The sequence below is a fragment of the Camellia sinensis genome, chromosome 3, assembly GCF_055761805.1.
Source record: "Camellia sinensis isolate YWXY chromosome 3, ASM5576180v1, whole genome shotgun sequence".
In the NCBI taxonomy this organism is placed as follows: domain Eukaryota; kingdom Viridiplantae; phylum Streptophyta; class Magnoliopsida; order Ericales; family Theaceae; genus Camellia; species Camellia sinensis.
This window is the reverse complement of record NC_138963.1, coordinates 6,258,740-6,272,387: the sequence shown is the minus strand read 5'-3', so window position 1 is coordinate 6,272,387 and position 13,648 is coordinate 6,258,740. Positions and strand designations below refer to the sequence as shown.

Below are 13,648 nucleotides of genomic sequence, written 5' to 3'. Positions count from 1 at the left end.
TCTCAGAATTTTAAAATATTAAAATATTTTTTTCTGATTTCTTAGAGATTTTAAATAAAAAAGAAAAAAAATGAGGATTGAAGCAGGAGATTATATGTACAATTAAAAAAAAAGTAATTCGTTAAAACTTGACACTAGTACTGTATTTTTTTTTTATAAAGAAAAACTTCTGAGAGATAATAGAACTTTTGAAAATTTAAAACCTCATTAGTAAAACTTGGTACTCAAAAAAATTGAAGGCAAGTTATATTTACTTGGGCCAATGCCTGAATGCTGAAAAAATCGCGAGGTAGGATTTATGAGCCAAAGATGTATTATCTGATAAGTTCCTTTGAACTTTCCCAATAACATATGTAATGGTTTGGAGATCCAAGCAGCAGGACTATAAGAGAGGATAGATTTATTCAATCCCATTCTGTTGCATAGATTTAGTACCATGGCATAATTTTCAATTGAGGTAAACCAAAAAAAATAAAATAACAACCATCAACATTAAATTTGAGAAGGTCCAATATTTGATGGCTGCTGCTAAAAAAGATAAAGGCATGGCATATCAAAATGTCTGACTATAAAGGCATGGCATATCAAAATGTCTGACTCTAACCTCTTTCTTTCATGTGTCAATGCAGAAATCCCAAAACCCATGCCATCATAAGAGAGAAAATAAAATAAAGTTAACAATAAATGAAAGTTTTTTTTTTTTTTTATATATATATTTATTTTTAGTAATGTGATAATATCAGATAAATATATAACAGAGAATGGAACAAAAAAGTGGGACAAAAGACTTGTACTCTTGGCATGAGATCATCTACTACTTTCTTGATGTATAGCATTGTGAAATGGCATTATTAGATCATATTATTGAATCATTTTGCCTGGCAATGGAATATTAATATGATACTTAGCAAATTTGGGAGGATTTCACCTGCCTAAAGTGGGTGTGCGCCTTTTAAACCTCATTTTCACAGTTTGAACTTAATGTATAATCTAATTAACACTTGAGAGTTATTTGATAGGCCATTCAGAAACAACCAAAAAAAAAGATGACAAATGTGATAAGCACTATAAGAAACATAGATTATTAATTATAATCTCATAAATGTTTGACCCTTACGAAATCATTTTTAGTCGGCTCAATAATTACTTAATATATAAAGTTGAACGTAAAGATTATATGTACTTAAATGATTAATCAAAACATAATTTCAAATGTCCTCCTTACCAATATATATATTGTATGTGTGTGTAAACTTGTTGTCCATTAACTATTATATGTATTTTCCACAATAGAGACACCCATTACTAAAACCAAGATAAGTGCCTTCCGTCTCCTTGTCCTCATGACCTAAACTCCACTAAAAAATCACTTAAAATAGTTTAAAGGGAGAGATTAGTGTTATAAAGCCTGTTTTGCTACCAAACCATCTCAGAGTCTATTGGATGCCCGCCAATTGAAAGATGGGAGTGATTCTCTATCTGGACACAATATTGGTCCCCTTGAGCCTATTCTTCACAATAGGCTACCATGCCTTCCTCTGGCACACCTTCAAGAACAAGCCCTTTCTAACCACCATAGGCATGGACACATTCATGAGGAGAGCATGGTTGCAGGACATGAAACAGGTAAGGCATCCCCCAATCTCTTACACAATTAATCCTATTGTGAATGGTAATTATCCACTCCAGTGTATGAACAAGATGGACATCTGTGATGCACCAGTGATCCTGCAAAACACACAAACCGTAAACACCTTGAGCCGGTATTGTTGGATGATTGTCAGGGGCTCCGGTGCTTTCAATGTGAGAAGCAGGACTTCTTAAATAATTATCAATAAAGGGCTCGCAGTATTCAATAGCTAATTCTCAGTTACTTTGTTGGCTTTACAAGTATTTATACCTTATGTTGACTTATTTTCTTAGCTCTGTAACTACTTCCAGAGAACATGGTGGCACTACTACTAAAATGTAGCTTACTCTGTCTCCAACTTCCCTTGCTTCTCCAACGGCTCTATGTTTGTTGCCCACTTCCCCAATTGCTAAGGAGTGATCCCTTGATTGCAGGCTGAATCTTTCAACAATCGTTATGAGTATCTCCACTCATCTTGAATCACATGGCTTTGTGCCCTTCCGATGCTTACCACACAGATCTCTTCCATGTGGCTTCGTGGCTAAGTTCGGACCTAGTGTAAATGTCTCATGCTCAAAACTTCACCTCTCACACCACCAAGGATGGACCTAGAAGGGCAGCAAGAGGTCTATAGCCCCTTTTATGATTTCAAAAAACCATCCAAAATTGTACAGTCTCGATCTAGAGTCTTTAAATATATATATATATATATATATATTTAAGTGGTCGTCCTCTCTAGGTTCTTAAAAATATTTCTCTCTTTATGACTACCTCTCAAAGTACATTTTTATAAATGTAGAAATTGATATTATAATTTAGACTTTCGTTTAAATTTTTTTTAATATATATGTTCATTCCCTCTACATTAAAATCCTTGATCCACCTATTGCCAATCTCATTGTTAATTTGCTAGTGCAAATTTTTCTTGTGTAGGGTGATGATAAGAAGAGTGTGCTGGCAGTCCAAAGCTTGAGAAACACTTTAATGACCACAATACTCACTGCTTCAATAGCAATCACCATAAACTTGTCACTAGCAGTTCTGGCCAACAACACCTACAAGGCAGGTCACCTCTTCACCAACAGACTTTTCGATTCACAGGCTGGTGCCATCCTTGTTCTGAAGTACGGCGCAGCATCACTGTTCCTGTTGGTTAGCTTCCTGTGCAGCTCCATTTCCATCGGATGCTTGACAGATGCCATTTTCTTGATCAATGCATCGGCTGATCATGAGTTTTCTTCGCCTGGATACACACAGACGATACTGGAGCGAGGGTTCTTGTTGGCGGTTGTTGGTAGCCGAGTGCTTTGCATCACTTTTACTCTGTTGCTGTGGATGTTTGGCCCTGTGCCGGTTGCGTTGTCCTCTGTGCTACTGATTTGGGGGCTGTATGAGCTTGATTTTTCTGGTGAGTTTGCCAAAAATAGTAAGAAAGGTCTCAGTTGAAAACAATATTGGTTATTGGCAATCAATTGTAAATATGCATCAACTTCATGGCTTCAAAAATAATAAACTAGTCTTTTTGTTCAGCAAGCACAGGGTACTTTGGGGCACGGATCCTCTATTCTCAATTTTTTTCCCCCTTGCTTATGTTATGTCTCAAAACATTTGTATTGATATATTGAGTGTTAGTAATGGGCGCCCATGTGGCATGATCATTTGAATTTGAATTTGAATCTTATCCAAATAGGTTTTGAAATTGAATTCAAACCTATTTAGGATAACCACTCAGGATACAGATATTATCTCCATTACTGATATGGATAGATAATAATAATATATAATATATCTGGTATATGGGTTATGAGTGATTATGAGAGAAACAATGTATGATCTGAGTTTTACCCATATGCTGACTCTCTCCCAAAAAAACAACGATGAAGTCATTTGCACTGTGATTTGTGTGGGTGATATTCATTTTATAATATCACTTCACTGCTGGGTTGGTTTATCAGATTCTGGAAGCACGTGATTTACCCACGAGATTCTATCATCTAAAGGTATGATCTAAATATTTTTCCGCTGCATGTTTTGTGTTTTGATTTACATTGGTATCAGAGCCATTGATGGGTATTTTCTTGCTTTCTTTTATCATGTGTATATTTATAAAAGAGGTAGAGATCCAAAATATTTCATTTTTATGATCATTAATGTCTTTTTTAAGACCATAAATGATTTTATTTTGGAAAAAGGAGTCCGGCAGTACAAAAATCGGACCAGAAAACACCCTGGAAGGCGGCGCGTGCATACCACGCGCCACCTGACGTCGTGAGCCGTTTTCCACGCGTCCCACGCGCAGCCACGCGCCGGATGCCCTGCTGACGCGCCTGCACGCGCCGGATGCCCTGCTGACGCGCCTGCACGCGCCATCACGCGCGCGTCAGCGGCGCTGTCCACGCGCATGCCGTTCGCGCCTCGCATGCGCGCCGCGTGGTTTGAGCCGCCGGCTGAGCCGCGCTCCGAGCCGCGCCGAGCCGCTCCTTGAGCCGACTCGCGCCGAGTTGCGCTGAGCGGCGGCGAGCCGAGCCGAACCGTTTTTCCCGCTTGGCTTGGCTCTAAGGCTCTGTTTGTTTGTTTTTAATTTTGAATTGCGTTAATTGGCCATAATTTATTCGTTATAGCTTTGTTTTAAGCATGGTTGGTACCGTTAGACTCAGAATTAAATTTTTTATCTTCTGTAAAATTTTGAAAATTTTATAAAAATAAAAAATATTTTTCCTGAAATAATAATGCATTATTTTTGCTTTAAAATACATCTGGTGTTACATGATTAAGTTTCTGGGGCTGAATTTTTTATTGTACACTACTGTTATGGTTTACTGTTTACTGGTATAATTATAGCATTTTACCAGATTCTGGAATATTTATTTCTAATTTTATGTGTGTTTATTAGTTATTTAAAATTCCAGAAAAAATTCAGAAAAATTCCAGAAAATTTCAGGATGATATACTTTCTGTTATGACATAATTTAAATATTAAATACAGCATATTTTTTGGGTTTGTTGTAATTAGAGGAGCATGATTATTTATTTATTTATTTGAATTCCATCATTAAATAAATATAGCATGAGTTGTTTGTAAATTTATATTGAGATGCTATTGTATGGAATTTATCATGCTTTGTATATGCCATAGTCAGTGGGAGGTTATTCGGTTGAGAGAAATCCTTGTAGATTAACTCCCGAAAACCAATATTTTGCGCATAAATTAAACTAAATTTTGGATAATTGTCACTTGTGGCGCAAGAGATGATTACGAGCATAGCGGATTTTCGATCTTGCGACTTGTGTAATATTGTCACTATTTAATTTAGATTTTTGCGGCAAAATTATATTATGCTAATCAAATTAATCCTATTGCGAATTTCTCTCTAAATTGATTTAACTTATGGAAGTTAATTTGGTTGACCTAGACTTAGTAGAGATGTTCAAATGTGAACAATGTAATCCCATTCTTTAGATGAGCAAAAGTCTTGGAGACTTTAGGTCAAGTCTTAATTGAGCCAAAGTAAGGAAACATGACTCAAAAGTCGCCGTGGTTTTGTTGCCTTGTTTGGCATAATAAAAACTAATGTGTGCGCTATGGTTAGCGGCACGCTACGTTGTTTTGGTTGGCGAGTTTTGGAGTTATGAAATTAGTAAGCCCTCAATAGATCTGTATATGATCTTGACTAATGAGCTGCGCGGATTGACTTTGTAATTTGACTTGTAAATAATGTTACATCATTGGATGAAGTAACATTCAAGAGTCACGTCATCCAAGAAATGTGAGCTTAAATAAATTAGTCATTAAGTGTAAGACGAGTAGCCAGTATGAGCAGCATTTTGCTCTCTACCCAATTATTGGGAGTGGATGGAGCAAAATTTCATGCACTATAATAGTGTGCGTTGAAGTATCACTTGAAGATTAAAAGATTAGTGCTTAGTAGTAGCAAAATCTATTAACACTAAGTGAAAAGATTAGCGCCAAAAGGCTGCAAAATCTATTAGCATTGCTAACTTGTCTAAGTCTGGACACTTTGTTTCCACACTCAAGTGTGAGACATGGATGAGGTGCTTCTTTGTGTGATTCCTTTACTAGGCTAACGTTTTGAATAACATTTACCACTAAGCGCAAACGTTGCAGCATAGTAATGAAAAGGTCAAGACTGACAAGGTTGTTATGACTCTAAGAATTTGACGCATGGCTCGTGAGAGCAAGAGCATTGTGTTGAATTAGACTATTTAGCCTGATTCGCGCTTAAGTTACTTCAGGAGCTGTCATAGTTGATAGCTTATTCTCTCATTCTTATGGATAGTAGAATTAATTGCAAGTAACTATGAAGCGAGAAATAGATATGGCAAGAGGAGTATCGTCATCTTTCAACTAGATGTATTAAAGTGTATGGAGAATAAAATTGACTTGAAGGTGCAGGGGATTAGTACTTACTAGTTAAATTTGCGACTTAGGCACAGTTGATATCTCCATGACATCCTTTTTATGATCTAGCGAATATGACTTAGTCATGAGTCATTACCTAGTTGGGCCTGAACCTTTAAAACTTGTCTTCGAGAACTCACACATTAAGATGATTGGAATTAGTTATGACATTGGTCATGAACTAGTGGCTTATTATACTTAATCACATTAATGAGATGATGACACGATGGTTTGAGTAGGCCTTCTCGGGCCCACTCGCTTATGACATCCTGCTCTCATGTGAATGTGTAACTTTGTTCGCAATGGGTGCACACAAGTAAGTAGGAAAGCCGTAGAAGGTCATTTGTTTTGGCGCATTTAGTCCACTATGATATTTGTGACTAGATATGTGTAAGGGTATGATAGCTAAGCCTCAATCTCGACACATTTATAGATCACGATACGCATCTGAGTCAAGACTATTTGATCTCCCATAAGTCAAAAGTTTTGAGATGATTTTTGACATTGCACATATGAGGTTGAGATCAATTAGATAACAGCATTCATGTTTTTAGTTTTGACCAAGGTGGCGAGTATCTATTTGAGTTATTTTTAGAAAAACTCTGTGAAGAGAGATGGATGCTTAGAAAATTGATTATTCCTAGTACTTAACAACACAATGGTGTAGTAGAGAATAAGGAATTAAATATTGTTAATGTTAGGTGGATAATGGCGCAAAATGTTTTCCAATTGGAAATTGCACTAGTTTGTTGCCTATATCCCTAACTAAGAGCCCTCCATATCTGATTTTACACTCCAATTTTGAGTAATAGGTTAGTGGAGAGCCATCTATGGGCGATCTGTAACCGTTAAGCAGCTTATCTTTATGTTACTTCTCATAAGATTGTGAAGTTAAGACCTAGGGTTCTATAGCGCATTATTGTATGCTGTCTTGTAAACACAAAGGGTCGTGTGGCGCATTATTGTATGCGGTCATGCAAACCCTCTGGGTCATGTGCATATAGGTAAGCAGCTTTGTGGTAGTGTAACTAAGTCACATAAAGTTTTATTAGTAAAGGTGACGTGAATAGAGTTTTCGGAACTCTATAAGATGGAGAATTCCAAGCATAGCGCTCTATGTAGCCTAGTTGAGAATGGAAAGAAATTTTCAATATCTTAGGGACAGTGGGAGCGATGTGCCTACTAATGGATTACTCCATTAGAGAAGAATACTCTACATTCTTAGTTGCGTGGTAGCGAATGTGAAAATTTTCCACGTCATCACTGGGTGATTGAGAGGAAAACATTCATGATTGCTCCGCAAGATGATAAAGAGCCTAGGATAATGCCCAAGGCTCTAGTCCCCTATTTTTAAAAAGTGGATCAATGTTGCGCAGTTTAAGACAAAGTCTTTGAGGATTAACCATTTTTTATAATTTGGTTGACTTTCCATTATGACGCAAAACTGTTCTAAATTTATGCTTAATTTGGATAGTCATTGTTGAGGCATAAGGCTCGCTAGATACCGAAAAGTCGCACCATTGAGGAAAGTGTAGACCATGAGAAGACTTCCTCCTAGGGAGTGAGGCTATTTTGACTTAGGCTATGATTGACATAAGTTCGGAACATTGATTTGTGGACATTGTGACCCAATTTCTCATTAGAGAATTGGATAAGTATATTCGTAGGGATTTACTTTCTGCTTTTATGATGAAAAGTTAGGAGCGCAAAAAGGTTGCTAGTTCCAATAAATCTTTTACAGCCTAAAGCAGTTATCCAAACAGTGGTTCTTAGATTTCGTCAAGCCATGATAGGCCAATGATGATCGATGAAGACCACTGAGGCATGATCAATGGTCCAAAAGAAGTTTTTCCTTACTTAGTCATTATGAGCCAGGAATTTATAAGGTTGTCGCCACCTAGGGTGGGCAGTCCTCTATTTTAGATATGATGGACATGGGTGATGTAATTTATATGCTCGGATGTACGATCCTTAGGGATTGCTTTGGGAGAATTCATGTTTTGTCTTCGATGACTTACATAAGGAATATCCTAGTTGGGCGCATCTGCGCTAGTTGGGCGCATTAAAGAATGAACGCAAATTGGTCACCAAAAAAATATCTTTAGAGAGGTTATTGCGCAAGAGGTAGTGATCTTAAATCATTTCATGTGAGGCGCACATGGTGGATTCCGTTGTATATACTTATCGCAAGAGGTGCTGATAAGGCTTGTGTTTGGAATCTATGATTGTGCAAGCTGTGGTCAATTTTTTTTAAATCGATCACTTATTTTGAGATGATGGGATGTTGACACTATTATGGTTTGTGTCATAATGATTAGCAGATGATGATGTCAGCAGGCAAGATTGGCTCACTCACACGAGCAATCGCCCTTGGCGCTTGGGAGCGAGCAAGGATGAGACTGGTGGTTTATTTTTATTTGGAGCCAAGAGAGGCTTAAATCATCTACTATGTATGTCGCCTTGGTTATAACCAAGATGAGGTCGTGTTAAGGACCAAACATGGATGTTAGTACCCACTTTCCATGTCGTGCCTGTTATGATTAGCCAGATATGAGATCTCATTTGGCGCCTAGAAGGCGAGCAAATAGAGAATTCGGGTTAGGCGCTAGAAAGCGACTAGACTAATATCTGTACGGTGTATCGAGTATGACGTCACTCTTTATGGAAGAGTTACTCCACCGTAGCATGTATTCATACTATATGTGCTTGGCGACCGAGTAATGAGGTGAGAGAATGGATCCCTACTTCTTCACCGTGTGAGTCTTACGTGTCATTATTGATATAACTTTCATTTATGTACCCTTTTGTGACTTTTGACTATGTCATAAGGTAAGGGGTTGATGTTCTGCTACTTTGGTATGTTGCCTGCGGTCATGCATGATTCGGCCTTAAGGGACATTACTGGGAAAACGGTCAATCCTAAACTAAATGGCATGAGTGCAAAGGGAAGATCATCAAGTATTACACCACTGTTGTATATTCACTGCCGGCAACTCACATCGCTCTGTATGAGAGGCGAATTGAGTGTGAATATATTGCAAGAATTAAGAGGGTCAAACATGCTCCTTTTGAGGGATTAGAGATGTTTTTTGGACTGGTGTAATTAGGTGGGTCTAGGGTATATGAGACACCATTTCTATTCTTTTTGGGTTGATGTCTCTATGCTGGCTCATTTTGAGTTTCTAGTATAGAGCTCCCACATGCAGGTGTTCTCAGCAGTCGCACGGTGCAGTGGCTAGTATGAGATTGTTTATTTTTGGGAGATTGAGATAGAGATATGGCAGTGTCATGCCAACTCATGTGCGAGTGGGAGATGTTAGTAATGGGCGCCCATGTGGCATGACCATTTGAATTTGAATTTGAATCTTATCCAAATAGGTTTTGAAATTGAATTCAAACCTATTTAGGATAACCACTCAGGATACAGATATTATCTCCATTACTGATATGGATAGATAATAATAACATATAATATATCTGGTATATGGGTTATGAGTGATTATGAGAGAAACAACGTATGATCTGAGTTTTACCCATATACTGACTCTCTCCCAAAAAAACAACGATCAAGTCATTTGCACTGTGATTTGTGTGGGTGATATTCATTCTGTAATATCACTTCACTGCTGGGTTGGTTTATTGGATTCTGGAAGCACGTGATTTACCCACGAGGTTCTATCATCTAAAGGTATGATCTAGATATTTTTCCGCTGCATGTTTTGTGTTTTGATTTACATTGAGATTTTCAATAATTCAATAATTGTGAATGTTTTATTTGTATTAATGGTATCTAGAGATTCTCATATCTCAGTATTATCATATCTGAAGATTTTTAATAATTGAATAATTGTAAATATTTTGGAACAAGGAGATAGAAATTTGAGGAGAGAAGATCTTTCACCTACTTTGGACATGTTTGGTTGCCATTAAAGATAGAAATTGGATTAGTTATTCATAAAATTCAAAAAAAAAAAAAAAAAATCAATTTGATTTTATAATATTTGATGATGGGATAGAGTAGGATAGGATATAAAATTTATTTTAATAAAAAATATGCAATGACTTTATCTATTTCATTCTTCTCAAATATAAAATTGTCCTTCACTCTTCTCTTTTTATACTGTGAGACTTAATAATTCCACCACTAATTTCAAAGATAATCATGTTTTCTCTCCTTGTTGTGTTCAACAACCAAAGGTACTATTTAGGTACATGAGGATGTAACCAAACTTGGCCCATGGAATTTTGGCTCAACCTCATTTTTTCTCAATCAAATTGGCATGCACATGATCAAAATATCATCACTTGTTTCCAAATTTTAACATATAGTTTTGTCATGGTCTGACCCATCTCCTCTTTCAATTGTAAAATGTGACATTTTCTAAAAAATTAAAAACAACAATTTTATCACAACGAGCAATAGGGAGAGATTAAACAAGCGATATGATTGCATTTCATTGAATTTTTGAATTTATTTCTAAAAAATAGTTTAAAGTTCAAAAAATGAAAACGAAAAAAAAAAAAAAATCATGAATACTAATTATTTTTTTAAAAAAATTTATTTATACATCAACTTTTTATTTTTATCAAAATTATTTTTAATTTTAAAAATTCAACCAAAGATATCATACAACACACCGTTTTGCCATTGTCAGCAGTACAACAATTTGTTGGCCCAGAAACAGGAATTCAACTAGCCGTGCTAAGCCCAATAAGGAATTAAAATTAGTTGATATTTCTACAAAATATTTATCAATTCATAAAAAACTTAAAAGTTTAAATATTAAAATTGATAAACTTTTTTACTTATTTATAAATATTTTTAAAAATTTATGCTGAAGTGCAATTTCTCCTTAAAGTTAAATTACTTTGGGCTCTTTTGGAAAGTGAGTTAGTAGCTAAAAGTCAATTTTTAATTTATTTTAAGTCACATCATCTCTCGCATTTTTTATATCTTTTTTCAAAAAAGTCAAAAATTCAACTTTTAACTATCTTCCAAAAATGGAATTTTTTTTAAGGTCTCTGGTATTAAGATTTTATAGCATAAAGGATATCTAATATGTTCATAATGTCTAAGGTCCCTCATATCAAACCAGAAAAAATTCAATCAAAAGAAATTCTCTAATTCAAACCAGAGAAAATTCAATCCAAATCAGAGAAAATACAATCGAGAGAAATTCTCTAATCCAAACTAGAAAAAATTCAATCCAAACCACATAAATTCTCTCTAAACCAGAGAAATTCTCTCTAATTTACTTATAATTTTCTCTGATTTGTTTACTATTTTCTCTGCCTTTAACAACAACAACCATCTAGTTTTGAATTTCTCTAGTCTAAACCAGAGAAATTCTCTCTAATTTACTTATAATTTTCTCTGATTTGTTTACCATTTTCTCTACTTTCAACAACAACAACCATTTGAATAAACCAACCTCAACCGTTGATTAAACAACAGATTTAAGAACATACACCTTGCAATAAATGTCAAAATCACAAAATCGATTTCAGTCAGAGGCGAAGACCTAATAGCAGGACGTTGATATAGAGGCTGAATTGAGAAAGTTTTCGAGCTCTCGATCGAAAGACGAAGCCAAGTTTTTGAAGGAATTGGCTCTGTCTTTCATCAACTGGAGATCAGTGTCTGCAGAGTTCTTGACTTCTCTCCAATCTCACGATGTGAACTAGAACGCCTTCTCTGCCATCACCGGCGGCACCGACAATGACGCCGCTCGAGCCTCTGGCGGCTTCAGATTGATCATCGAAGATTCTGAATTCGAAATTAGGATTTCAAAATTGGAGTTTTCTATGTGTAGAGATAGATAGAGAGAGATTGGTGAAGAGAGAGAGTTTCAAAACCTCTCGACTGTGTCTGTCCTGTCACCACCACGAGATCCAAATTGTGAATAGGTTAGGGTTTGGTTTGGGCAGATGAAGAGAAAAGAGAAGAGAGAGGGAGAGAAAGAGGGGAGTGGACTAGTTCTAGGTCTGCGTGTTGAGTTTGGCAGGTTTTGAACAGAGAGAGAGATTTGATGGGAGATAATCAAATTTTTCTATGATATATGAGTGTGAGATTAAGAGACTTTAGATATCATAAAATAATATTATAAATTTCTTTCATTACTAAAAATAGAAAAAGAATTTTAGACTAATTTTCCCCCAAATTAACACTTTGCATAATAATTTTATGTCAATAATAATATCGCGGAAGCCTCTGCTACAAAGTGGACTTCATGCTTGTGGAAAATAATTTCCCCCCGGACTAGGAAAACCATAGGCTAGAAGGCACACACACAAAAAGGGAGGTAGATTGATTGCCTGGACCACAGTATACTCTATTACGGGTTTCATGCTGATAATATTATTCAGTCGGTTTAGTTTAAGTTTTTTGAAAATTAAATTTTTTATTTTTTTATATTTTTTTGTTTTTAGTAATTTTTTTTTAATTTTAAACAATTTTTTTGCTTTTTTAGATGCACATTACTTAGATGTATCTAAATAATAAATTATTTTTTAGAAAATATTTTTTAAAATTAATAAATACACAAAAATATAAAAAAATATATTGAATTTTTTTTTTGTATTTTTTGGTATTTAGTGTATTTTTTAATATTTTTTTCACAAATATTAACTTTTTACGTGTATGTAATGTTAAGTGTGTCTAAAAATTAAAAAAAAAAATTGCTTAAAATATTTAAAAAATTCATTGAAAATATTAAAATACGAAAAATAAAAAGTAAAATTTTTTGAAAAATATTTTCTGAAAATCAGAACCAAACAAGCTGATTAATATTTTTTTAAGTCATTGTTCATAAAAAAAAACTATATTAATTTGATAATTATATCTACATCTCTTACAAAATGATAAGTACGAGTGATTAATATTTTTAACAAGCAATTTACACATGAACTTACAAAATTAACATATAATATTACAGCAGTGATTTAGATCCCCTCAAACTTCAACCCCCACCATCCCCACACACGCGTGGTGGGTGGTGATTGGAGGAGGAGAAAAAAAAGAAAAATAAAAAGTGACCAATCAAAAAAGAAAGGGGGTCAAAAGGGGGTGGGAAAAAGGGGTCCAAATCTTTATTCATAATACTATAGAAACAAGAACTATTTATTCTGTTTGGTTTTTAATTTTCGAGTTTTCAATAGGTAAGCCAACATACTATCAATATATATATATATATGTAGGCTAACATTTGATCTACTTAGTGATAGGGTTATAAATAAGTCGAGTAGTAGGTTATTTAAACTTGCCTTAAAAACTTAATGAGTATTAAAATATATTCAAACTTAGCTTGTTTACAAAGGAGTTGATCTCAAGTGAACTTTTAACAAGCCGAACACAAGTCGAGTAGTTTGGTTTTTTTTTTTTAATGCATATAAGTTTATTGAATCAAATACTAGATTGTTCAAATTTACTTTGAAAATTTAATGAGTTTAAAATTGTATTCAAGTTTGATTTATTTACATAATAAATTATCTTAAACAATTTTTTAACGAATCAAACAAGTATTGAGCTCAACTAACTTAGTTTGCTTAACAAGGTTACTTCATGAATAATAAAAATGAATTATTCAAATCACTAGAAG

General features: G+C 34.9%; 1 protein-coding gene across 1 annotated transcript; it reads left to right on the top strand.

Annotated features, from left to right (window-relative positions):
• Positions 1–1,388: 1,388 nt before the first annotated feature.
• LOC114259281 (transmembrane protein, putative (Protein of unknown function, DUF599)) lies at positions 1,389–3,201 on the top strand. The gene is made up of 2 exons (XM_028199294.2): positions 1,389–1,626; positions 2,564–3,201. Exons 1-2 carry the CDS (start codon positions 1,462–1,464, stop codon positions 3,074–3,076), a joined length of 678 nt encoding a protein of 225 aa, XP_028055095.2. The 5' UTR covers positions 1,389–1,461; the 3' UTR covers positions 3,077–3,201.
• The last annotated feature ends 10,447 nt before the right edge of the window (positions 3,202–13,648 follow it).

Bases quoted from the DNA above. Each gene is read 5' to 3' on its own strand.
- LOC114259281 (XM_028199294.2), top strand. From the start codon at position 1,462: ATGGGAGTGATTCTCTATCTGGACACAATATTGGTCCCCTTGAGCCTA. The intron at 1,627-2,563 runs GTAAGGCATCCC...TTTCTTGTGTAG, and splicing joins GGTTGCAGGACATGAAACAG to GGTGATGATAAGAAGAGTGT.